The 26417-nt window shown below is 31.5% G+C and overlaps 3 protein-coding genes across 5 annotated transcripts; 1 reads left to right on the top strand and 2 right to left on the bottom strand.

Moving 5' to 3' along the window:
- Positions 1 to 1816: 1816 nt before the first annotated feature.
- On the bottom strand, positions 1817 to 3473 carry LOC129911715 (cyclin-dependent kinase 8). The gene has a single exon (XM_055989588.1). The coding sequence runs from the start codon at positions 3333 to 3335 to the stop codon at positions 1962 to 1964; it is 1374 nt and encodes a 457-aa protein (XP_055845563.1). The 5' UTR covers positions 3336 to 3473; the 3' UTR covers positions 1817 to 1961.
- Positions 3474 to 5483: 2010 nt separating this feature from the next.
- On the top strand, positions 5484 to 14381 carry LOC129910022 (structure-specific endonuclease subunit SLX4). 3 transcript variants are annotated; one of them, XM_055987262.1, is made up of 8 exons: positions 5484 to 5689; positions 7721 to 8352; positions 9656 to 10480; positions 10545 to 10628; positions 12277 to 12324; positions 12395 to 13860; positions 13921 to 14073; positions 14133 to 14381. In XM_055987262.1, exons 1-8 carry the CDS (start codon positions 5622 to 5624, stop codon positions 14247 to 14249), a joined length of 3393 nt encoding a protein of 1130 aa, XP_055843237.1. In that variant the 5' UTR covers positions 5484 to 5621; the 3' UTR covers positions 14250 to 14381. The 3 variants fall into 3 exon arrangements, with proteins under 3 accessions (XP_055843237.1, XP_055843235.1, XP_055843238.1); XM_055987260.1 differs by having other exon boundaries at positions 9263 to 10480; XM_055987263.1 differs by lacking the exon at positions 7721 to 8352 and having other exon boundaries at positions 5547 to 5689; positions 9263 to 10480.
- Positions 14382 to 16635: 2254 nt separating this feature from the next.
- LOC129911309 (ras-related protein Rab-43) lies at positions 16636 to 24127 on the bottom strand. Its single transcript, XM_055989053.1, has 4 exons — positions 23680 to 24127; positions 23475 to 23559; positions 16910 to 17166; positions 16636 to 16841 (listed from the first exon to the last, which is right to left on the bottom strand). Exons 1-4 carry the CDS (start codon positions 23890 to 23892, stop codon positions 16737 to 16739), a joined length of 660 nt encoding a protein of 219 aa, XP_055845028.1. The 5' UTR covers positions 23893 to 24127; the 3' UTR covers positions 16636 to 16736.
- Positions 24128 to 26417: the final 2290 nt, after the last annotated feature.

Genomic DNA, 26417 nt, shown 5'->3' with positions numbered 1-26417 from the left:
AAAAATACTTGGGAGACTAGTTTTGTGTTATTTTAAGTAGGTAATTACTTCAATAAACTCAATTGCACTGCTCGTACAAAAATTAAAAATCACATTCATGGAAATAAATTTTATACATGGCGATTTGTATGAGACTTTAAAAAGCGCAATAGCCTTTAAATGTTATGACCTAAGTTTAAGACAATAAGGGAAATTAACAAACAATTTGACTTAAAAAGAAAAAAAACTATTAAAAAAAACCTTTCCAACTCATTCTCTTATTTTGTTTTATCAAATAAAGATTTTTTTGAATACCTAGATTATGAAAAAAATTTGAAATTAAAAAAACTTTTTTTTTCAATCTTATTATTATTTTTGATGAAAAATTGATTTGTTTTGAATATCTCGATAGCCTACATATATGTATTTAATCATTGATTTAATTTACAAAAAAAAAACTACTTTTTCACAGAAAAAAGTGCTATAAAATATAAAGGCAGACAATCTATTTATTATTTATGAGCTATGATGTCATTAAGGAACTATAATTTGTTTTAGTGACCTGTTTCCAGTTTCGCACCTTCAATCTCTTTGGCTAGGTTAGTGTCCTTGAACAACCCGTACAGTAAGCAAAAGTATCGGTAGAAAAAATGTTTAACATCATTGAACAAAAAAACGAATGTAATTTACGCACAAGTTAGTTCCTACATATTTTTTTATACTAGGTATTTCAACTTTTTTTAAAGCTATTTCTTTCCACATTCAAAATAAATATTTCAAACCAAAAACAAATTTGTTTTAAAAAAATTGCACATACGCCACAGTGACCTAAAGTTTAATATTCTGCGGAACTTTTTCTTCATGAACAGAACTGGTGCCGAGTTATTTTTTGAAATGCACTAGCATTACCTTCTCCGTCATATCAGCCTTTAAGAGTTAAAAAGGGAAAGTATGAAAAATTATTTTTGCATTTGACTCTCAAAGCCGAAAACTTAAGATGCACATTTGGTACATTTGCAGAAACTATAAAACCACCAGATTTGGCTAAATCACGGCCTTGTAAATTTTACTGTACCAGAATCAATTTATAATGTTGCTGACTATTTTTTTTTTTATTTTCGTTTATTGATACCGATAACTATTCTCTTAAATATGGCTTACGATTTGTTTGCTATTAAAAAATAATTGAATTTTTATAAGCCCTGATTTTAATCGTCGCGTCAGTTAAACTATCAGAAGAATAAATATCAATATAAATAAATCTTATATTCGTAGGAATAATCCTTAACTGAATCCTTAAATGAAAAATAAATTTTTGAAAGAAATCAAAAATATCAAATTTATGTTGAATGAGTTGTTTTGGGTGTTTTTCAGTATTATTTTTTGTGTTCAGTTCCATGTAGACAAAACTCCACCTGTCCGAAAAGTTGTCCATGTCGTAAAAACTTCCACTATTCAGAACTACTTTTTAGGAGGTTTTTTTTTTTTTTTTTAACTATACAAAGTATAACGGAAGTAGTACCTAGATGATTTTTATTTTTTTATTCAAAAACCCCCAACACTTGATTCTCCTTGGAAATTAAAAGTTTGCAGGGATTGATAACAGCCCCCTATATCTCCCCCTCATTTAACAATACTCCTACCAAAAAATGTTTCCGAAGAAAAATTTGTCAAAAATCCTATGGGCGCTATTGGGAGATTATTGATGCCCTTCTTACAAGCTCCAAATTTCGTAGAAATATTTTCAGTAAGGGAGCCATTTTTCTTTTGTATCACGAATCGAATACGTCGAAACCTTTGCTCTTCTGTTTGAAAATGAAAAAAAATAATAAAAACTTTTTTATATCTGTTAATATCAAAACGTCCTTTTTGAATCAACTTTATTACGATTAACCTCTTTCGAAAAAATGCTGAAAATGCCAAATAACATAAATTCAATTATTATCATTAACTAAAATACTATGAGTATGAGGTTTGTTTCCTTAGAACCGTTGGAAATTATTCTGCTGCTGATTAAACATCATCTGTTGTGAAGTCTGATGATGAAATTCTTGCCCCTGATTTACTTGACCTTGTTGTTGTCCCGGACCCGACAATCTAACTCTCTTACTATTCGGTTCATGATGTTGATTAGCTTGTTGTTGCTGTTGTTGTTGTTGCTGCTGTTGCTGCTGCTGTTGTTGTTGTTGCTGCTGTTGTTGCTGTTGTTGTTGCTGCTGCTGCTGTTGTTGCTGCTGTTGTCGTTTATTATCAGACTTATCTTCTTGATCATCGTCAGTTAAGAATTCACGTTTTGGATAAGGAATTGGACATCCAGCAAAGACATCTTGAGTAGGCACAGGATCTTCTTGAAAGTAAGGATCTTGCATTGCTTGTTCCGATGTGATACGTCTATTTGGATCCATTAGTAGGAGCTTTTGTAATAAATGAAAAGCTTTACTTTCCGGTTTGATTTTATGCCTTTCCATATATTTAGCCAATGAACAATTGGAATAACTAGAACGCTTAAAGTCTTTAATCAATGTATGATGTTCTGGCATTTTTTTAATATCTTCCCAATCTTTGTCTTGTGGGAATCCCATCACATTGAATATCCGATCTAATTGATCGTGATGATAGGGATTAGACGTCTTAATATCCTCTTGACGACAATGGAATATCGGCTCAGAGGTAAGAAGTTCGGCAAAAATACACCCAATTGCCCAAATGTCGATAGCTTTGGTATAATGACGTGCGCCCAGAAGCAACTCTGGTGCGCGATACCAAAATGTGACCACAACCGGATCCAAATCGGCCAGTGGCTTTAAGGGTGCATTGAATAACCGTGCAAAACCCATGTCAGCAATTTTAACCCTTCCCCGCTCATTTCCATCGCCCATAACCAAAATATTGGCAGGTTTCAAATCACGATGCAAAACCCAATTGCTATGCAAGTAATGAATTCCATCGAGAATCTGATACAACAGACTCTTGACCATTCCTCTCGGAACTACAACTTGCTTCTTAGCTGCTTTGGCAGCTCTATGGAACTTAATTATATGCCAAAGATCATGCTCGGCATAGTCAATTAAAAGAAATACTTTTCGATCATTATGCGATAGAAACACTCGAATTAATGTGATTACATTGGAATGTTTTAATTCTCGCAGTAAGGCGATTTCTCGACATGCCGACATGGACAAACCAGTTCCATCAATTTGCTTGAGAGCATATTCTTTGCCATCGCTAGCATCTTTTCGTTTTGCCTTGTAGACATGACCGTAGGTGCCACGGCCAACTTTGCAACCTTCGTAGTTGAATAGATCTTCAACTTTGGTGCGTTCCATTTGGGTTTTCATTTTAAAATCATAATCCATGATGGTTTAGTTTGGATTATTAGAAAATATTCACAGTAAAATTGTAGTTAATTTATTAAATTCATATAGATAAATGAGATTTTAATTTTTTGTTTATGTTCTTGATGGTAATTTTGACAGTTTTTGTGGATTTGGTGAATTCACTTCTGTCAGTTGTCAAGAACAAAATTCGACCAGAGCTTCTTAAACCTAAAATGGCAGTATTCAGAGAATAAAATTTGTTTATTTATTCGAGACCAAAACTAAGGCCCTAACTACATTGAAAAAATACAAAGTGAAAGTTTTCAAACAAGGTATTTTTTTATGGTTTTCCGATTATAAAACTTACAAAAATGATATCAAAAGCTTAGATTTTCGTTAAAAAAAAAATTGTTTGCTTTTTTCACAAACCGATTTCTGCTAGAGATTCGGAACGTATGTTGAACGTCTAGACTTACATAGTGTGTTGTAGGCATTAAGGTATACCTATGAAAAACTTTAAGGTAGACTTTTCAGGTCAATGAAAGATTTTTATATGAGTTTTTTTTTTTAATAAATAATTAAAAAACTGAAAATAAGGAAATTGAGAAAGAACAACAACATTATGTCGAGTGCATATCAAGGGAAAAATAATATTCTTTGATATATTTCACTTTAAGGCTTGGCCACACCGAAGGGTACATGCGGTAGCGGTACGAGTACTTGTATGAAAAAAATTCAAAACTGACACATCAACGTTCAGATGAGGAATTTTTTTCATACAAGTACCCTCACCGCTACCCGTACCGCTACCGCATACCCTCCAGTGTGGCCAAGCCTTTATTGATAATGAAAAAATTGGAAGTGCATGAGAAACAAAAATGAAACTCACAGAACAACGTGTGTTGGAAGTTTGTATATTGTAAAGGTTTATTAAAGTTTTTAACACCATTAATTCTTTTGTTTTTTAGCTCAAACAAATTATTTAACCTCGTGTGAACGTAAACCACAGGTGACTAAAGTGACAATCCCCATAGAAATCCTAGTTGAACTAAAGCCGTGCGACAAATCGTATGGCTAAAATCGACTAGTGAAAAGTCGGCATTAGACTGGAGTCTAAAGTTATTACCCAAGTTAGAAGCAGTTCTTCATAGAAAAATGATTTAGAAGTGGGTCTAAATTGTCTATGAATAAGGCTAAGCGCACACATGCGATTTTAGTCGCGCGATTATTCAGTCGCAAAAATGGATCACAAGGATTTCAATGCCTGTGAACACACATGCTTCCCGCGATTAAAAATTTGAAAATTGTGCCTACCAGTCATTGAAATTGTTGTCATCTAATTTGGACTGAATAATCTTGCGATCAAAATCGCATGTGTGCGCCTAGCCTAAGATAAATCTCAGTCATCAATTGACCAAGTTTGGAAAGGTTTAACTGTGCATTACTTCGATTTGAAACGCATTTTGAACGTGTTGATCATCCTAGTGTTGACCCAGCTTATGCCGTAATTTGGCCCCTGCTTGTTTAATAAAAGAAATTTGTACGTTCCGTTGGTAAGATAAGAAATGCGTTTAAAGTAAAAAAATAAACGAATTTGAGCGAAAAAAAGATGAATAATACAAAACTGCTAGTATACTGCTTTTTTGGGAATACGTAGTGCTTGGTAGATACCCGCCTTAAACAAATTTATTAAGATCATTATAATTTCCTGAATACGTTCATCGAGGTGAATATATATATTCACCTCATATCCGTCACATTTCTTCCCGCTGCAAAAAAAAACCCTTTTTGACATAAATTTCATTGCACCAAAATTTACACAAAAATAAAGAACAATTTCAAAAACTATTTCGTAATAACTATCTTTATAATTTATTTAAAAAGAAGGATAATGCCTTTAACAGCATAATTTTCATTTCAAGAAAACAAAACATTGGTTCTGGCATGGAGGATCCAAATACTGACATTACAAGAAGGAAACCACGACAAACCAAAGGAACCCCATCGTTCCATTATAGAAATCGTTTTGCTGTTGGTGTTATTCTTTTTGGAATTGCCACTTTTGCAGCTTTTGCGTAAGAAATTAATTCAATTGTTTTAAAGCGCAATAAATTTACTTATGATGAATTCTTTTAGATACACTCCAATCTTTCGTGTAGCTAATGAAAAACTTATAAAAGAAATTTGTACCGAAACCCAAGAAGAACGTGACAGGAAATATCTATTTTCTATGAATGCAGCTCCAAGACGGGGTGAATTTATTCTCAAACAAATGGAAGAAAAGAAAGAATTGGAATCAAAACAATAATTTATAATATCAACATAATGAATACAAGAAAAGCAAATTTAAGAAAACTACGTTTACCCAGCACAGAAACCAAAAATGGCCTACGGTAGATAAATTTATTATATTGTCTTGTAGTTTTAAGATTTGTTAATAAAAGTTGAATGTAGAAAGTTTGAAAAAAAAAAAATCAATCGTTTTACGAGGGGCGTTCAATATATTCTCTGTATCGATGTGAAAGGAAAATGCGGATTCAATTAAAACTATTTTTATTTTTTAATATAATCTTCCCTAACATCAGTCCTTTAATTACATCTTGAGATTAGCTTTTGATACGCTCAAACATTTTTTCCTATTTCTCTTCAAAATATACATTTGTTGCCGCCTTGAGCTCTTCATCGTCAAAAAATCGCTTTCCCCCAAAGATATTTTTTCAAATCAAAACAAAAAATAACAACGGGGCAAGGTCAGGGCCCTACTTTGTATTTCGTTCCGAAAGTAAAAAAATTCTAAAACGAATATTTTGTACTCTCTATTTCTAAAGCGGAATGAAATCTACTACTTTCGAAATGAGATTTCCGGAAGAGGAATTTTCTTACCCCGTAACTCGTTTTCGAATGGTTAAAACATTCGAATACGGAATATTTGTTTCTACAACAAATGTGATAGAGTAATGCACAAGGAATATCTCAAAATGTTAGTTTTTGAAAGAAAATCTTAAAACAAATTAAGCAAATAAAATATATTCATAGGGTACCTTCAAGCGTAAAATAAAAAAAAAAATTATAATAGGTTAATGGAATTCGCGTGTTTGCATACCGAATTGATACAAACTAAATTTGAAAGTCCCTGACGCCAGGAAAATCCAACAATTTATGGAAGAGATTTGTTTTAGAATTGAATAATAAATTTAATAAATAAATAATAAATTAAAAACATATCCGTTCAATCCGTTGTTCCATATTTTCTGCATTTTAGTACATCCAAATCTATTTGCCTTCGTTTTATATTAATTATTTTTATAATAATTTCTTACCCAACTAATTTTTTATTACTTTTGAGCGCTTGATTTGAAAATCACATCCGTAAATGGAAATAGTATAAATTACTATTTTTTTCATTTCGAAGTACCACACAGTACGGAACGTAAAGCACTTTCGGATATAATTGACTTTCGGAACGAAATACAGAGTAGAGCCCCTGGACTGTAGGAAAGGTTTTGGATTTCTTCTTCAGCCGACTTCGAAACTAGCGAGCGTTGTCGGGAAGAAGCAGCTCTCCTGTTGTCAGTTTACCCCGTCTGGTTTTCTTAATTTTTTCTCGTAAATGGTGCCAAGCGTTTTTTTTTTTTTTTAACTCAATCCACAATATTATCTTTTTGAGTGCCGAAACACTGGCCATGAGCTTCTCGGCATATAGAGTTACCTTGACCTTCTTCGGGGGTTCCGTACCTATTTTGGCGACTCCTTATGGACTCTTGCTAGCTTTGATGGTCATTATGATAAACCTATTTTTCGTCTCCAGTAACAATTCGTTGAAAAACGGGCTTTTACTACAGAGCTTCAAAATGTCTCTATAACACACAATTCGCACTTTTTTCTGAGGAGCTGTGGGAATTCGTGACACCCAACTTGCACTGACTTTTAAAGGTTAAGGTGACCATGAAGAACGGTGTGTTTGGTACCAGTCGATAGCTTAATGATCTCTGCCATCATTTTCATCTTTCGACTTCTTTAATGTTTTCATCCATACAAGCATTAAGCGGGCGCCTGAGCTGGGCTTCAATGATCTCTCTGCCTCTTTTAAACTCACTTGACAACTTTTGAACATGCGGATAACGATGGGGCAGTAAACACCCAACATCTTTTAATGAATAATTATTTGACTTTTTCCTTGCTTCGTATGAAATTTAATGACAGAGCCGTGCTCAATTTTAACCAACTTCGTCTCGGTCCCCATTTAGATTGTGTTTACCTTGAGCTTAAACGCGAATTAATAATCACAGGAATATGAAATTTTACAGTAACTCACTAAAATAATAGTATTACTTAATTAATAACACCAGAATTTCTCTCCGATAACGAGAATATATTGAAAGCCCATTGTATTAAAAATTATTGTCTTTGAATGTTTCTCATAGAAATGGACACCGTAAGCCTGCAACAACTATTTCCAAATTTTTTTGTACCGATCCTGACAATATTTTGGAAGAAGTGGACAGAAAAGATAAAGATGCGACTATGGCATGTTCTGAACCAATGCCATCATCCATTTACTACTCACCACCTTTGCCATCACCAACTGATAAACCTGAGGAGGAAGTGCAAGAAAAAATAACTCGATCCACTCGAACTAAACTCAAGACATTTATCCCAAAAGACAAGCGAATGAAGCCAGCTGCTGACAATCCCCTTACAGACTTTCTAAAAATAACAAATGACTTTGAATCTCCACCAGGCAAAAATATAAAAGTCGCCCCAAAAATTAAAGAAAAAGCCAAGCCTAAACCAAAACCAAAATCAAAAGCAAAACCGAAGAAGCAGCAAACAATCAAAAGTGCATTCTTTCAAAATGAAGAACTTTTCTCTGATGTTGCTGCTCAGCATTGTCTAGTTGATAATGTCAATCCGGATGAAATGCAATTGGCTCTAGCTCTTTCTCGTTCAGAGGTAGAACTAACAGGGTCGCCGGCAGAAGGCAAAAGCACAGGAAACAACGAAGGTATCCGAGATAAACTTAAGCAATTTGGCTTTCAAGTAGCTGAGTCTGAAGGTAAGGAAAACCAAATAAATGATAATAATTTTGATTATATACCTTAACCAAAAACCTGAGTTCGATCTTTACGCGCTATCCTCAAATATGTTGGCACTACAGCACCACTCTTCCACTCGAATTAGCTCTAGCCGCCCCTAATTTCGCATGTCAAGACGTTGGCTTCAACCTAATTGATGTTTTTCAATGTTCTTTCGATTTACGTATCCCAGCCATTTAAGATGTTAAATGCAAATCGTTTTAGCCAGTAACATCTCATTGAAGAGCTCTTTTAGTTTGTCATTGAATCGTCTTTCCCAGATGTTTTCCCGGGCCATAAATATTCCTTTAGAATTTTCTATTGAATACCCTAAAGGACCTTCCAACCACCTAAGAGAGAGTTCATACCTCTGAGTGTTTACAAAGCATCTCCTTAATTATTATTTCTTTTTTAATTTCTCATTGAAATAGGGATTAACAAGGGTTATCCTCAGCTTGATACGTTGTTTTCATTTGTTGTAATACCAGAATGATGATTTTTCTACGATTTTTTAGTTGCTTAAAAAATTGTATATAAAACAGAGAAGAGATTAAATTCCCAAATTTGAAAAAAAAAACAGAAAAAGAAATTGCATTTGTGCAATTGATTACACTCACGTACTCATTGAGAAGTCTACCGGTATAGTGATGAATTTATAAATAGAAAAGGTAGCTTGAGGGTTCTGTCTCTATCTCAAGCTACAGCTACTGAAGCAAATTGCTTTATACCGGTGCTATTTTTATAAATTTAGATTCTTCGATGACTCCACATCAACAACTCCAAAATGATAAATATTTTAACCAAGCATTACAAAATTTCTCTAGGGATAAAACAATATTTTTAAAAATATTCTTTCATCAAACCTTAACCATCCAAAATATTTATTCACAGATTATAACTATACAACAATGTATAAGGTGACCAAAGGCAAAAACAAATGGGCCAACAAATTCACATCCTTAACACTTCGCGATCCTAAGCGGCAGTTAGAAAAAGTCAATCAAAATATTGAAAGAATTTTAAAAAATAGCATAAGTCCAAATCTTTTAACGAATGATGAAGATTTGGCGTTTTCTTTTTCTGTGCAATCTACAATTTTGATACCATTTGTTGCTACAAATCGTATTCTTCAATCAGATCCAAGTGAAAGATTAGAAACCATCGACTTCTATGTGCTTAGTCTCTTTGAGCCTTCAAAAACAAAACCAGGACATTTATTAAAAAATATACGTCGAATACCAGGACGAGATAAATCACCTGTTTATAAAAAATCTTCTTCTGTAGCAGATGCTGGCATTGATCTGGATGAAAATGATTCAGAAGGCGAAATATTACCTGAGGCAATAAAGTATTCATCAAACGAAGATAATATAATGCATGAAATAGATCCTCAATTACAAAGTCCGGTAATAAAAAGAATCCGAGCAGAAAGTCCTGTTGACTTTGTATTGTTATCGAACAAAGACAAAAGTTCAAATGATGCAATAGAGTATTCACCACCCTCACTTCCATCAACAATAAGTGTTCCAGGAGCAGATGGATCACCTATGACTAAAACACCCTATAAATCCTCTTCTGCAGCAGATGCTGGCATTTACCTGCATGAAAATGATTCCCAAAGCGAATTATTAGCTGAGGCAACAAAGTTTTCATCGAAGGAAGATAATATAATGCATGAAATAGATTCTCATTTGCAAAGTCCAGCTATTAAGAGAGTCCGAGCTGAGAGTCCTGTTGACTTTGTATTATTATCGAACACAGAAACAAGTTCAAATGATGCAATAGAGTATTCACAACCTTCACTTCCGTCAACAATAAGTAGTGTACCATATGATTCTAAACAACGTCGTAGAAAAACACCAAGTATTCTTGGAATACAGAATACGCCAATCGATTCTGTTACTTGTTTCAATTACTGTGAAAAAGAACTAAGCTTTAATTTCGATGAAGAACCATTAAAACAATTTAATACAACATTGATAGATGAAATTACCTCAGCAACGTCGACTTGTACAAATGATAATGAAATTGAATCTCAGATACAAATAAAAACGATAAGATCAACTTCACCTGACATATTTGCTGATTCAGATGTTGAAATGGAAACAGGTAGGAATTGTGTTAAAATTTCAAAAACTTAATTAAAAATTAAAACAATTTGTATTTCTTTTAGATGATGGAAGTGATATGGAAAAACTTAAATTCACTTCTAGTGAAGATCATATTGAAACTTATGAAATATTTTCAAGTGATGGAGGTAAGTGTCATTTATCTTTATTTTTAAAAATTTGTGACATTTTTCCTAGTTTTTAAACTAGATTTAAATGTTACTAAATTTTTTGTGTGCATTATCTTCGCACTAATTCGAGTGGATTCAAGCTAGGTTAGGTTTGGTTAGGTTAACGTGGCTATCAGCAGGAGAGCTGAGATTGGTCCGTTGTGATACCACAATGAATATTTGAGATTTTTTTTTTCTCTTCCTATTCGTTGAACCATTTGGAGCTTCTAATAAATCGAGCGAGACCACCTATGTGTTGCTTTTTTTTTACTTTTTTTTTCAAACATTTTTGTTTTCTTTTTTGCTCGGCGCTTTTATGATGCTATGTTGTGGGGTTTGCCAAGTTGAAATCAGAAGACGGCGGCACACCTCCCGTTAATGTTCAATTCCATTTCTGAAATCAAATGATGGTATTTTTTCTTTTGCTTTATTTTAAGTCAGTAATAGCTCTCGATGTAGTTGAGATGCTTAAAGATTTATAGAATCGTTAGGTTTAAATCAAAGCTTAAAACTTTCAGGTATTAAGAAAGTAATCAAAGCATCTAATAAAAAAAGTGTGAAATTTTAACAAGGCAAATCAAACATTGAAGAAAAATTCAAATACAATTTATTGGATAAAAATTTTGTATTGCCCCTAACCATAGCATTTATTTCAACATAAGGAACAAAAAGCTAATTTTCTAAACGACCACCACCAGTTACAAACGCCAGCTCGCTTTTAACTTTTCATTTTGGTCCCCTGGCAGGACGTTTCAGAATAAGGCTGGCATTATTAAGTCGTCTCCTAATGTCTTTTCATTTAACAGATCCTCTTACCTGTCTGAGATGTTCTTGGAAATGAAAATCACTTAAATTAAAATTTCAAAGAGAAGTCATTAGACGAATCTGTCATCTCTCTCAGTGTTACAGAAAGAGATCCAGTTCTTGGCCTACTCACCAAACTCCTGAATTTTTGGTACACAATATTGTTTAGTTTCCGCTTGTAATTGCTTGACAACTTAAAATGCATCTTCATTCTTTCAAGATTAGGAGTTTTTATAAACCAGTGTGTCAGAAATGACTTAAATCACCAAGCGCATTTTCGGACGCTTACAATGCGTTTCAATGCATCCAACTTATGTCAACTTTAATAAGCAGTTTTTCAATTTTTTGTAATAACGAGCAACGGCTGGGACAAGAACTCTGCAACTGTTTTTGTAGTAATTAAAACAAAAATATTACAGAAGCTCTGTAAAGGTAAAAAGAAGTGATTTCATATTTTTCTTTTTTTTTTTTTTATATTTTTACATCTCACGAAAAGGTGAAGCTCAAATTTCCGAAAGTTGATAATACAATAAGATAATGGGGGCTATCGTTAATAAAAATTTCGCTCAGAATGTTTCGACTTATTTCAAACAAGAGAGTGAAAAAGAAAAATTTGATATCGGCAATAAATTTCTAGTAAGTTGCCATTTCATAAAATTTTTTGTTCCCTGGAAATAAATTTCGAAGTAGAGTCACGACCGCACAATAAATTCCTAGGGCAAAAAAATATTCCGAGAGAAACAAAATAGTTTCACGATAGGGTCCAATAATATATTTTTGTTTTCATTCAATTTTCTAACTCTTTTTTTACGCCTCCATTTAGTAAAGACTTCTTCGGACTCTAAAGTTGATTCTTGCGACAAAAACCACAGTAAGTTTTAAAAAGTGTATTTTTGTATGGTTGTAATATGTACATAATTTCCTTCTTTTTTTTTTTTAAGATTCGTTAATAGTTACCGTTGATTTAACACAACAAGGCAGTGAAACAAGTTCGCAAAACTCTGCAACTCTTATTCCAACAGCTGAATCTCTTCAACCATATCAGGATCCCAATGACTTACCATCAACCTCATTCGATTCACAATTAAACGAACAAACATTAATCAGAACAAAATCGTTTAAAGAACCAAACTCATCATTGGAAAATAGTATTTTATTGGAAAAATCAACTGAGATCAAGAGAATTAATGGATTTTCATTTGGCAGTACTGCTTCCGACGATTTCTCTAAATCAACTTCATTTAGTAAAGAAACAAAAGAAAATTCAATTGATTTAACACAAAACGATGATGACGAGCATGAAAGCATTGACTGCATTGTCCTTTCCGACGATGAAGTTAATTATTCTATTCGTAAGGCTGACAAATCATTGCATTTGAAAGATGAGAAAAGTTCAACCGATAAAAGTTTTGAGTCTACCGATTCAAAAGACAATCGAGAATTTTCGTTTGTTGATTTCGTTGGTGCTACTCAACCTCTACCACCAACACAAAGTGAAGAATTTGAATTGAGTTTCACAAAAACACCAAACAAGTCGGTGAATTCTTTGGACATGGATCTAAGTAAACGCTCTGATTTCGGCATTCTTGAGGAGCAATCTCCTTTTAAGACCCCAACAAGAACGCCCAAGAAAACACCTCGAAAAACACCACGATCAACACCAACCAAATCACCAAAAACTCCTAAAAGCACAACCCCTAAATGTCGTCGAGCTTTATCCGAATCATTTTTAGGTTCACCATTAGAGCCAAGTTCAGCTCCACTCAAACGATTCTCAAGCTCAAACAAATTCAAAGAATTTACAAAAAATGTTGATGAAAGTTTCTCCGATTTGGATGACATTGATAAGCTTATTTATGGGAGTCCTGAGAAAAAGATTTACAAAAAGCCTACTGGCTTAACTCAACTTCTAACTGGAGTTATAAATGAGAAAATAAAAACTCCCGAAAAAGTTAAAGATAAAGAAGTGCCACAAGAATTCGATTTCAATGGTCGAACGTATTTAGTTAGAACGATTGATGTCACACGCAGACCAAACTTTGCAACAATGGATGAATCAGAATTGTTAGATAGACTTTATAGATATGGAATTAAACCGTTGAAACGGAAACAAGCCGAGAAAATTCTAGAGTATATTTACAATCAGACACATCCTCGGTTGGTTGATGAGGCCGATATACCCTCAACAGGCGGTTCAGATTGTGATATTAATGTGGCTTCACGAGGTGTTGGAAATGAAAGCGACACTGCTGATGATGTCGAAATGAGTGAAGACATAGTATCTTCTTTAGCTGGTTCTAAGTTTAATTTAAAAGATTGTTGGGGACATATTCTCGTCTCAGATACTATTCCATCAATAGAAATTAAAGATGAGCAATACTTTTTTCAAACTAATTCCAGCAAAAAGGTACGTTTCCTAAATATTCTTTAAACTATTAAATAATTTCAATCTAATTTTTCTTTGAAGATATCAACAGCTCAACTGCCATTACACATTGCATGGTATAATTTATTAAAATCCAATACACAACTGCATGAGGCAATATTATATTATGAACCAATTGATTTGCAAGAAGTTTATCTATTTTTGAAAAGCCTTGGATATCGTTATGATCCTAAGGTAAGTGAGTTTAATAAAAAAAAAATATACTTTTAAACTAACTTAGGTCATTTTTAAAGGATATCAAATACTTTTTCGACTCCAGATCGATAATATTTAGATATGATGTGAAAAAATCAGAAAGTACTGCTACCAATCGACATGTGCGAAAGAAAAGACAGAAAGTGAAAAAGTAAAATTCGAAATATTGACAAAAATAAAATAAGGGAAACTAGGTGAATGTACATTTATATTTTTTTGATTATAAGCTTGCATTTATGGTGTATATAAATCAAATAAAAAGAACCATTATTTATAATAAAAAATTATACATGTGTATATTTGTATTATTTTTTTTTGTGATACAATCATTGTTTACTACTTTTGTAATAAAATTACTAATTAAATATCATAGGCAAATCTTGTAGCCAATTTTTTTTGTTTAATACTTGCAAGTAACGGTTTGTCCTATATTTTAAAAAAGTCTAAAAAAAAGCGCTGATATCAACAGGTTTAGTCACCACACATATAGACACGATAATCATGCCACCCATGTTAATCACAGCATTTCGAACTGTTTATTTAATTCTAAAGAGAAGGTAAGTGATTACAAAATCAAATCTTTTTATAAGATTTTTGTTAGAAAATCGAACTCGAGATAACAATCCGATATGATATTACGATGATAAAGAATACAAAGTCTCTAGAGGGGAATTGAATTTTTTGTAGGACCCCAAATAAAGGTACTTGCTAGATTTTTTAAGTGTTAAAAGTAAAAAAAATTAAAACCAATTTATTTTCATGAATGATGATTCAAGTTTTCTTAGGAACTGATTTATTTATTTTGTTAATCAAATTAAATTTGACTTCATTTAAAAAAATAATAATTCTGCCTTGAATTTGTGATAAATAAAATAATAAGAGGATGCAAATATCTTTCTTAATTGACCATTAACTCTTTTTTTTCCAAAATTGAACTCATACTAATTATTAACAAAAAAAAACGGCTCATTTCTTTTTTAATGTTTGAAAAATTTGTGTATAAAAAAAAACTTTGGAGGTCAAAACCATTAAAAAAGATATTTTTGAAACTCCAAACAAATTTTTAACTTTAATATATCAAGCAACTTTAAACGTAACAGCAAGCGAGTGTATTTTATTTATACTTGAACACAATTTTTGATTAGTCTTTAAGATTTCTTTCTGTATAAGCTCTATTCTTAGGTAACTAACATTAAAGCCAGTTTCTTAAAAAAAAAAAAAATACACGACTGGGGCCTACCCACTTGTTTTTACAGTTCATGTTGCTTAAATTTTTAAAAATTTTATGTAAAAAAAATTAATATGTGAAGTTAACTGGTAAAAAGATAATAAAAGATAAAATAGTTGAAATCGAGCTTGTCGTTTGGCAGAAATTCTAAACGAAAAGTTAGAAAGTCAAAAGATGAACCTATTAGGTTCTTTTGTTATCAGAAACATAAGCGCCATTTTGGAGTCAATTGCAATATGCACCCAGAAAATGTTATCGCAGGTTTCCGTTCTAAGCGAAAAATAGGTAAAGTTGTAATGAGTGGTTTTGTTGTTTTCTTACTAAAACTTCAAACGATCATTCCAATAATTTCTGAAAATTTTGTAGTTAAACCGCAAAATTATTGTTTAAGAGTTTACACATGTTGTATTACCTACATAATATTGTAAGTAAGCAGGTAAAAAATTCTTTTAATCCTAAAAACGCATGAATATGGCTTGACTCATAACATAGAAAATAAATTCAGATTGGATGTGAAAAATACATTTATTTATTTATGTATTTTTTTTTTAAATAATAGTAAATACAAATAATTATGTTAATTAATAATATTAGTTTTAGACATACAAATATAATACGGACGAATATGTTTTTGAGGAAACCATTAAAAATCAACAAAAAAAAATATGTTCAGTTTTATCCTGTCATTTAATTTTATTAAAAAAAAAGCAATGAATCTAAATTTTGATGTCAAAATAAAAAAATTATTGTTTTTAAATAATTTTGTAGCTAATAATTTGTCACTGTATGGCAATGAAAAAAAAAATTAAACATTTTACTAATTATTTCTTAGTTACTTCGAAGTTTAAACTTACTAATTTAGATGCCAGAATGTTCGTTATTATTATGACTTAAGGACTAAACTATTATACATTTTTTATTAAAAAAAATGTATTTTGTTTTTCTTCTGTCTAGAAACTACAACAACTACTATTTCTACTACTTTTTTTGTTTTGATTATTTATAATGAATTGGTTAACAGATGTAACTTGGTCTCGAACATATTTCACAAATAACTTAGACAAATAAGATTCTACATTAATTGACATCGTTTGCATTATTTTTTAATTATTATTCAATGATACGTTAGATATCTTGTCGAACTTAAGTTTTTTATTTCTATTTCTCATTTGCGACTGTGGTTGTTTTGTACTTAAAAAATGTTGTTTTCCTATTTGTTCCGATTAGGAATTTTATTACATAAATGATGTGTATGTATATGAAGATACATTTATATAATTTAACTAAAAAAATTGTTACACAAAAAAAAAACGAAAAAAAAAAAAACAAACAAAAAATATTAAAACAAATCACCAGAGACAAATCTCATCATCATAAACAGAAGTATAAATAACACGAAAAATTTAATTTGTTTCTATGTAAGATTACAAGAACTGCTGCAACTTTTCAATGGTTTGCTTTGGCCCAGATGGATGCCGCTCTCTTCTTGATTTTCGACATCTAATGCGCTGTGTTTTCTCTGAAAATGAGATTAAAGTTTTTAATAAACATTGTTTGATTAATGCAAATATAAATGATAGAAGGTACCTTTAATTCAGCAGCTAGGCAGGTGAAAGCATCTTCAACATTTGTATTCTCCTTCGCTGACGTTTCCATAACGAAAAGAATTTCTGGAATATATTGGCACATTTCTTCGGCTTCTTCGAAGCAAACTTCTCGTTCTTCTTCGAGATCACACTTGTTACCGATTAATATTAGTAGAACATTCGATGCTGTATAACGACGAACTTCTTCAATCCATTTTTGAAGATTTGTGAATGATGAACGTTTTGTGATGTCATATACTAAAATAAAAGGTAGAACAATAAACTATAGCAGCCGGAAATGATAATGATAGTTTATGAGATTTTTAGTTTTCTGTAGAAACCTTACCACTTGAAATGTTATAACCACTTGAAAAAAATAACCTTGGCTTTTTTTAAGTTCTCAGCTTAGTGAAAAAAATTTTGGAAAACTGACAAAATAAATTTGTTTTTTTCTGCTTTTTTGCAAAAAAGCATACTTTACAACTAATACAACAAAAACTGACAAAAAAAAACTGAAGTATTTTGGAGTTTGTTGATAATTTTTCATATTTATCGCCAGGAATATGGTTGCACAACTTTATATTAGTGTGCAGCACCTCAAATACAAAGTAATTCATTCAAATTTACAATTTTCCGCTTTTATAAGTTTGAATAGAATTTAACTGAACTTCAACATGTTTTCAAGATTTAATACTTCGAACCTAGCGTTTTCCTTTGTCGTAATATTGCATTAAAGTTTTTGTATAAATATTTTGTGATGTAGGGTAAATATGATACTCTGTCTTTTTAAAATTTTTAAACACAAGCACGGAGTGTGGCCAATGTTTGAAATTTATTTTAGTTTTCTGGTCACTGTGGTGTATGTTGAACATTTCTGTATTTATAGTTTTTTTTTATTAGTTAAATGCACAAATTGTTCGCAGAAACTTGCTCTCGTGTTGAAAGTTCTTAAGCTTGGAAAAGATTTTTGTTAAAAAAAAAAAATTAAATGAAATATTGAGACTAATGCGTTTTACAAAATAGCGGGCACCCCAAAAGGCCAAACAATACGCAAACTGAGATTCATACTCAGGATAAACCCGTCTTCAATAAAACCTAGCTAACGTCACAACTTTTTTCAGATTCTTTGCTTTTGACTGAACTACGAGAACTGACGAGACAACCTCTTCAGTCAAAGAGCATCCGAAAAAGGCATAAACTTAGAAAAGAAACTATCTTAAATTCTTAGCGGTCTTTAGGTCGCTTTGGTCACGAAGATAGAAATAATTCATTCAGCTAAAGTGATGAGAGACTTTTCAAAAGCGGACAGTAGGTAACTTTTCACTTTCTTGAAACTAAGTACCTACATATGTATGTAGTTCTATTCTCAAATATCCAAACCTTATTTAAACCAAGTTAAATGATAACAAAATCCAAAAATCAAGCTCTGAAAACCGTTGAAAACTGAAAATCCTTTAACAACAAACACTCAGTTCTTTGATCAAAGAAAAAAACAATGAAGAGTCTAGGTTTCATTCTGTTTTAAAATGAAAATTAATCACTGCAGCGTTTTATTTATTTAAATACTTTTTTTCACGCATGATTGACTTAAATGGGTCGGTTAGAATGCGAATGCCTATGCACACATTACCTCCAGAGTGGCTATCATAAGAAATGTGTGTATTTTTTTGTTTTGTTAAATTTTTGTTGGCTTCGGTTCAATTATGCTATGCTGCTTTTGACTTACATACGATACGTATCTACCTGTTATTGGCAGGTATTCACAAGTGTGTTTTGGTTGGATGGTAAAGCAGTTCACTGACGCACATGTGAGTGAAGATTGCTTTGGAATTTGAACCAAACTCAAATAATCACAAATTTAAATTATAATTTGACAATGACGAAAATGACTCAACATTGCAGTCAAAAAGTAAGCAATATAACTATACGAAGATTATTAAAATAATAACACCCAAGGTTATAACATATTATTCCCTACTCAAGTGTATAATTAAAAATAGAGCTGACGTAGATAAAACTTTTGTTTACTACAAAGCACACACAATCGTTGTAAGCAGGGCCGTAGCCAGAGTTTAATTTAAGTTAGGGCGGCGTTAAAATTTTTCTAGTGAAAAAAAGGGGCCCGAGAAAAATAAGGGATTCCAACTTAAAATTACAAAAAAAAAAAAAAAAAAATAAGAAAATTACAACAAAGACATATTGAATGAATATTAACCTACTAAAAAAAATTAATAAATATCATCTTTTAAAATACTTTTGAGAACAAAAAATGCTGCTATAAAGTACAAAAGGGGTCATTTTGATCAATTTAAAGAAAATTTTGTCCAAGGGTCCCGAGAAGTCAATATAAATCGTAAAGTGGTTAATCCGGCGCTAAAAAGCCGTGTGCATGACTTCGCTGAACGTTCGGCGGAGTTTCAATTTTTTTTTGGTTAAAAAAATAACATACAAGTTAAAATCAATACTTTGCGTATTCCATACTTTATATTGATAGAAACAAAAAAGTTGGGAGCAAGAACTTTATTAGGTGCTTGCTGAATTCTAAAATGTTTACAGATTTATTCTATCACGTCTAGTCTATCATGCATTTTTTTCGATATCTTTGAGAAAAAAAAAAAATAATTTTGAATACAAAATTTTGAGATTGCAAAAGTCGTTTTATAAAAACAAAAATAATAACGGTGATGTAATTCGAAATTTGAAATGTACTAAAAAAACGCATTTTTGACCTGTTTATACTCAAGTATTTCAAAAACGTGAAGTGCCAGTGAAATTAGCACATTTTTAGAATAGAAATGAAATTAGCACATAAAAATCCTTTAGAAAAGTACGGTTTAGTTCAAGCTCTATTTGCGTTGCCGACCAGTGTAATCATTTTTATAAAAAAAAAAAAAACAAAACCGACTTCTATGGATCGATCGATATATAATTTTGTCATGAATTCTATAAATTCAAAATTGAAATGGGACCACACTCCGACACCAGTTTGCGAATACAAAAAGAATTATCAAAAGTGGTTAACCCAGTCCAAAGTAAAGAGGTTAAAAACATAAAAAAAAACAGACTTTCTTATTGGAAGTCGGTTAAAAATGAAATAGAAACAGAATATACCTACCTACATATATAACTAATTCTAGTTGTATGGAATCAGGTTCGGTAATTTAATTTTAATTCTTGTTCAATCTCAAATTATATTTTTGAAAATTTGGCAATTTTGAAGATAGGGCATTAACGTAAGACACTTTTAAAATTAAGGCTTTTTCATCCTGCCTTGAAAAACGGGCTAAAATTAACCAAACCTTAAAAAAGCCTTAGCTCCAAAAACGCCCTACCTTAAAAAATTCCCTACCTTCAATGAATTTGAAGGCTTTTCGCGCTATTTAAAAAAAATAATCTTATTTCATAAGATATCCCGATTTTCATAATCCTGTTTTTTAAATTCCTGCAATTAAAATCCCGTTTTTTTAAATACTGTTTCTAAAAATCCTGCCTTTTTTAAAATCTCGCTTTTTAAATCCCATTTTTTACCAATCCGTTTATTGAATTCCCGTTTTTATAACCCCGTTTTTGGAATCAATACAACGTGTTTCATTTTAAACCTTTTTGTACTATATTAGTTTTAATAAAAAAAATGGTTGAAACTATTAAATTGTTTTTATGTTCGACGATTTTTTTTTTACAATTTTGGCTATTTGATCTTACATTAGCCTTATTGATATTGTTAAAATAGCTAATGTAAGGTTAAATTTTTCAACATTGTAAAAAATGTACGAAAAAAAATATGTAATGTCGTTTTCTATTGACTTTTGAGATTTTTGTGTAAAAATTTCAGATTTTCCACTGCAAATAGAATATGAAATCTAGTTTTGTAATTGTGTGCGAAATCTGTGCGTATAAAAAAAATAAAACAACAACAAATGTTCAGACAAATGTCAAACAGAGGAGTGTGTGTGAAAGTGCGTGTGTTTGTATGCGTGAATCTTGCTAAAAATTCAGATTCATTTTTTTGTCATTTTTTTGAATCTCAAGACGCAAATAGATCATTTCCCCCCTTTCTACCACCCTTTCAGCTATCAGATTCACAAATCACATTCTGAGATTCGTCAATAGAAAACGACATAACACATTTTCCATTGAATTTTTTTTTTTCATTGCAATTTTTTTTTATTTGCAATAAAAATTTTATTTTCAATTTTTTTTTCATTTTTTCATATTGAGGAACTGCTAGGCATTGATTAAGAAGTACAGGAAGGGGTGTTTATCCAAATAAGTGAAGCCGTTTTTTATTAGTGTGTGTTGTACAAATGCACATGTATTGGTAAAGGGTCGGAGTGCAGATATATTGTTCACTCAAGGGGCGCCAACAGAAATGTAACTGGTCTCGTGAGAGACTTCCGTATAAGTGCTATTTTTCATCATAATTATATACAAATTTTAAACTGTTTTTTTTTGTAATTGTTTTAAAATGTTTTAAAATCATCAAGATTAGCTGAAACATTGGCGGTCAATATGATTGCATCGCCTTGTCATCACCAATGAGAGTAAGTTCGCCCCTGGAAAACTAGCTCAAAATTTGACAGATTATATATTATTTTTGACAGATTATACAGGGTGTCCCAAAAGTAATGGATCAAACGAAATATGCTGATAGGTCAACTTAAGGGCTCTCAGAATTTGGTTACTTATTCATCCCAAATCCTTACGGTTTTCGATTTAATGCAGTTTTTGTGAAATTTCGAAAAATGCCGACTTTGCATCATTATTTTGCTTCCTCCGCTCATAATTGATTTTTGTTTTTTACAATTCTTCCACTAAAACGTTGCCTAATAATAGGAAATAATTAATTATTGAAAACATTTTTTATTTCATACGCCATTTTGCTGCAAATTAATTAACAGTTTCATGTTTTATAAAAACTCAATTTCTTACTTTTATTTCAGAGCAGCATCCCGAAAAAAAATTGTATGGTGTGATACTGGTTTATTATTTAAAAAACTTGCCGTGTTATTGCAGTTTTCAAAAATGTATAAAAATTTCCAAAGTTGAAATTAGAACGAAAGATATTACAATTTAAATGTAACAAAACAGGGTTTTTCAGAGAAAAATAACAAACAAAAGTCGAGACTTTTATTCAAAAAGAAATAAACAAACAACAGTCGAGAAAATGTGTTTATTTTGCTTTGTTATTTTTATCTGAAAAACCCTGTTTTGTTACATTTAAATTGTAATATCTTTCGTTCTAATTTCAACTTTGGAAATTTTTATACATTTTTGAAAACTGCAATAACACGGCAAGTTTTTTAAATAATAAACCAGTATCACACCATACAATTTTTTTTCGGGATGCTGCTCTGAAATAAAAGTAAGAAATTGAGTTTTTATAAAACATGAAACTGTTAATTAATTTGCAGCAAAATGGCATATGAAATAAAAAATGTTTTGAATAATTAATTATTTCCTATTATTAGGCAACGTTTTAGTGGAAGAATTGTAAAAAACAAAAATCAATTATGAGCGGAGGAAGCAAAATAATGATGCAAAGTCGGCATTTTTCGAAATTTCATAAAAACTGCATTAAATCGAAAACCGTAAGGATTTGGGATGAACAAGTTACCAAATTCTGAGAGCCCTTAAGTTGACCTATCAGCATATTTCGTTTGATCCATTACTTTTGGGACACCCTGTATAAAATTTATTTTTTTTTATTTTTTTGTGGCCTCACCCACCAACTCTATACTGCCCATAATCTCGTAAAGGCCCTAACTACACTTTTCTTAGTTCTGAGTTATAGAGGGAAATAGTAAATGTAATATCGGAAATTTCATATAAAAATGAAAAAAATCAAAAGTTCATTTTCAATTTTCTGACGTATTTGCAGACCTAGGCTAAAAAAATAAATGAGGATAAATCAGAGACAATGCCCTAACTCCAAACATGCAAAAAAATCAAAATCGAAAATTTTGTAGATAGGGCCTTTACGAAATTATGGGCAGTATAGGTGTGATATACACCCCTTCCTGTACTTCTTATTCAATGCTGCTAGGTAATTTTAGAGTACCAAATTGAGTAGCCGTTATGAAATTACGAACGAAATGGGATTTGCGGTATAAACGAGGTTTTAAAAAGCGGGCTTTCCAGAGACGGGATTTTGCTTAAACAAGATTATTATAAGCGGGATTAAAAAAAAAAAAAAACAGTTCTTTAGAAACGGGATTTTAAACATTTTTTTCTGGATTTCAGAAAACGGGATATTGAAAATCGGGATTCCGATACGCTCTCTTATCTTCTAAATATAAATTATTTTAAAAATAGGGAATTTTTCAAATCAAGTCCTTTTTGAAGGTAGGGCATCTTTTCAAAGTAGGCCATTTTTCAAGGTAGGGCATTGACCCTCAATGCCCCCCCCTGGTTACGGCCCTGCAAAGCACACACAAATCGTTTTGAGTCAACAGTTTCTCGAGCACGAGAAAGAAAAAAAAAACCTAAAAAGTGGGTGTATCTCAATTTCTATTGATACTAACTATACTGACTTAAATTAACAATAGAAATCTAAACAACCAACTCACCAATGATAACTCCATTTGCTGAACGATAATAACTTTGTGTTATCGTTCGGAAGCGTTCCTGACCAGCTGTATCCCATATTTGTAACTAAAACATAATTAAAAATAAAAAAAAGAAAATAAATCAATAAGTTAGTATATCTCTTTGTGTGAAGGTGATGATGATGATGATTTGCTATCTATTGTATTGTCTTTACCATGAACTAACCTTAACTTGTTTCCCTTCAATGGCAATAGTTTTCATTGAAAAATCAACACCTATTGTATTGCCGTGACGTTCGACATAGTTGCCCGTTTTAAAGCGTTCGACAATACAAGTTTTACCAGTTCCACAATCACCGATTAGGACAATTTTAAAAAGAAAATCAAAACTTTCTTCATTTGGCACAGCCATAAGGGTTTGGGGATTCCTAGCAGTCATTTTTTTCTTTTTGTTTTTCTTTTGTATTTCTTTGATATAAATTTTTATTTTGTGATGTGGTAGAATAATGATAAATACACCTGCTGTTTTTGGGGTAATAAACAGGTGAAACAAGATAAGAAATACAAATAAAAAAAAATTGTTTATGCAACTACTGGCCACCACTTTTGATTGTTATGATTTTTTCTAACGATAAATTTCTTGTCTTGCTGCTGCTGCTGGCTGACAAGTTTGTGACGTTCCCCATATTTGGCTTGTCTGAATTTTGACGTTTTGTGTGATTTTCGTAATTAGAAAGAGAGAACTATATGGAACAATTATATTTGGTATTAGTGATGGGACTTTATAAACTCGGTGGTTTATAAATTAATCGGAAAAAACATCGCAAATGTTTTAAATGTGCTTTAAAGCCTGGTACGCTGCTCGCGCTAAATTTTAGCTGAGATAAAATTCCCATACAAGTTATCGATAACTTGTATGGGATCCATTTTATCTCGGCTAAAAATTTTCGATAATTTGTATGCGCGAGCAGCGTACCAGGCTTGAGATAAAATTTTTCGATAATTTGTATGGGAGCTAAAATTTAGCGCGAGCAGCGTACCAGGCTTAAAGCCTGGTACGCTGCTTGCGCTAAATTTTAGCTCCCATACAAATTATCGAAAATTTTTAGCCGAGCTAAAATGAGTCCCAAACAAATTATCGATAACTTGTATGGAAATTTTATCTCAGCTAAATTTTAGCGCGAGCAGCGTACCAGGCTTCAGCTAAAATGGATCCCATACAAATTATCGATAACTTGTATGAGAATTTTATCTCGGCTAAAATTTAGCGCGAGCAGCGTACCAGGCTTTATCTATAAAATCCCACTTTATTACGACCAAAAAGAAATTTTTAAATCAGTCTTCGAACACTAACTAATAGTTCACCAGCTGCCAACAAAATATAATTATAAAACATACAAAACAAACAACCAATTCGTACATTTTCAATTTTTCAAGATGAATAATAATTTGAGGAAGTACATTGTATTCACAGTACACATAAAAAGGTAATATATTCCGAACTGACATTGGTCGCCAGATTGTCAAAACATGACACTTTGGCGACCAATGTCAGCTACCGAATTCTTAATTGTTTAAAATACCGACGAAAAACGCACAAAAACCGATAAAACACGCACACCACTAATTTTTAAACAATTATTTACCATTTTCCGCGATGAAACACGAAGAAAATTTGTTATTTTTCAATTTATAATATTTTTAAATGACATTTTATAAATTAAAACAAAAACAAATTTCCTGTTTACTGCGATTGAAATATAAAAATTAAAGGCCGACCTGACAGATTGGTGCCCATTTTTGACAAACAAATTTTGACAACGTTCGGAATATATTACCTTATTATGTGTACTGTGCATTGTATTAATACTTTTACATTTCTTAAAATATCCACGCATTATAACAAAAATAATTCTAAATCTATCTTGATCTTTCTATCTTGAAGCCTGGTACGCTGCTCGCGCTAAATTTTAGCCAAGATAAAATTCCCATACAAGTTATCGATAATTTGTATGGGACTCATTTTAGCTCGGCTAAAATTTTTCGATAATTTGTATGGGAGCTAAAATTTAGCGCGAACAGCGTACCAGGCTTCAAATCGTATAGAAAAAAAAATTAATTTGGAATCTGAACTGACCTAATTTGCAAAATTATCTCATTTGGGCTTTAGTGAAAACAGTTTGCAGCTGAGGCGAAACGAAATTTTCCATTCAAAATTTCGTTAACGAAATCTTGAACGAAATTAAATTTGTTTTGATTTTGCTTTTAAACTTATTTTCTGATGTTTTTTATTGAATTTTTTTATTTGTATTTTTATTAGTTTTACTTTGCCAAAATACCTACCCGATGGTATTTTTTTGTTAAAATGTTTGCTGTTGACTTTGGAGACTTGAACATTTTTCGTTTCGTTTCAGCTGTGTAGGTACTAGGCTTGAAGTTACAAATTTCAGATTATGTGGAGAGCTTACACTAATTTTTCAATTTAATTTATTGTCTATTTATTGTCCTGGACATTTTTCTTGAATCAAAACTTATTTTTTAATTTTTTTTTGTTGAGTTTTAAAAAATTTTGATATTTTTTAATATGACTTTGACGGAAACTCGATGATATTTTTTTGTTAGCATTTTCGCTATCGACTTTGGAGACTTATAAAACATTTCGTTTTACTTCAGCTGCGTTCTAGGCTTTAAATAAGTGGTAGATTTGGTATAGAATATTAGTTTTTTTTGTTTTTTATATCACTTAGTCCTGCTCGCACCTTGTCGTCCTGCCGAGTATTTGACTTAACACAAATTAACTACCAATCTCTCCATCTGTATGTAGAAATAAACTGAATAAATCAGACTTTTAAAGATTAACAACTGATTCTAACAATCAGATATACTTTATTAAAATTCAGTTTATCTACTATTGTAAAATTTACTTATATTTTCTTACTATACAATAAATTATTCACAGTTTCT

The sequence above is a fragment of the Episyrphus balteatus genome, chromosome 2, assembly GCF_945859705.1.
Source record: "Episyrphus balteatus chromosome 2, idEpiBalt1.1, whole genome shotgun sequence".
NCBI lineage: Eukaryota > Metazoa > Arthropoda > Insecta > Diptera > Syrphidae > Episyrphus > Episyrphus balteatus.
Note: the sequence above shows the minus strand (reverse complement) of the source record. Positions and strands in the feature narration are given on the sequence as shown.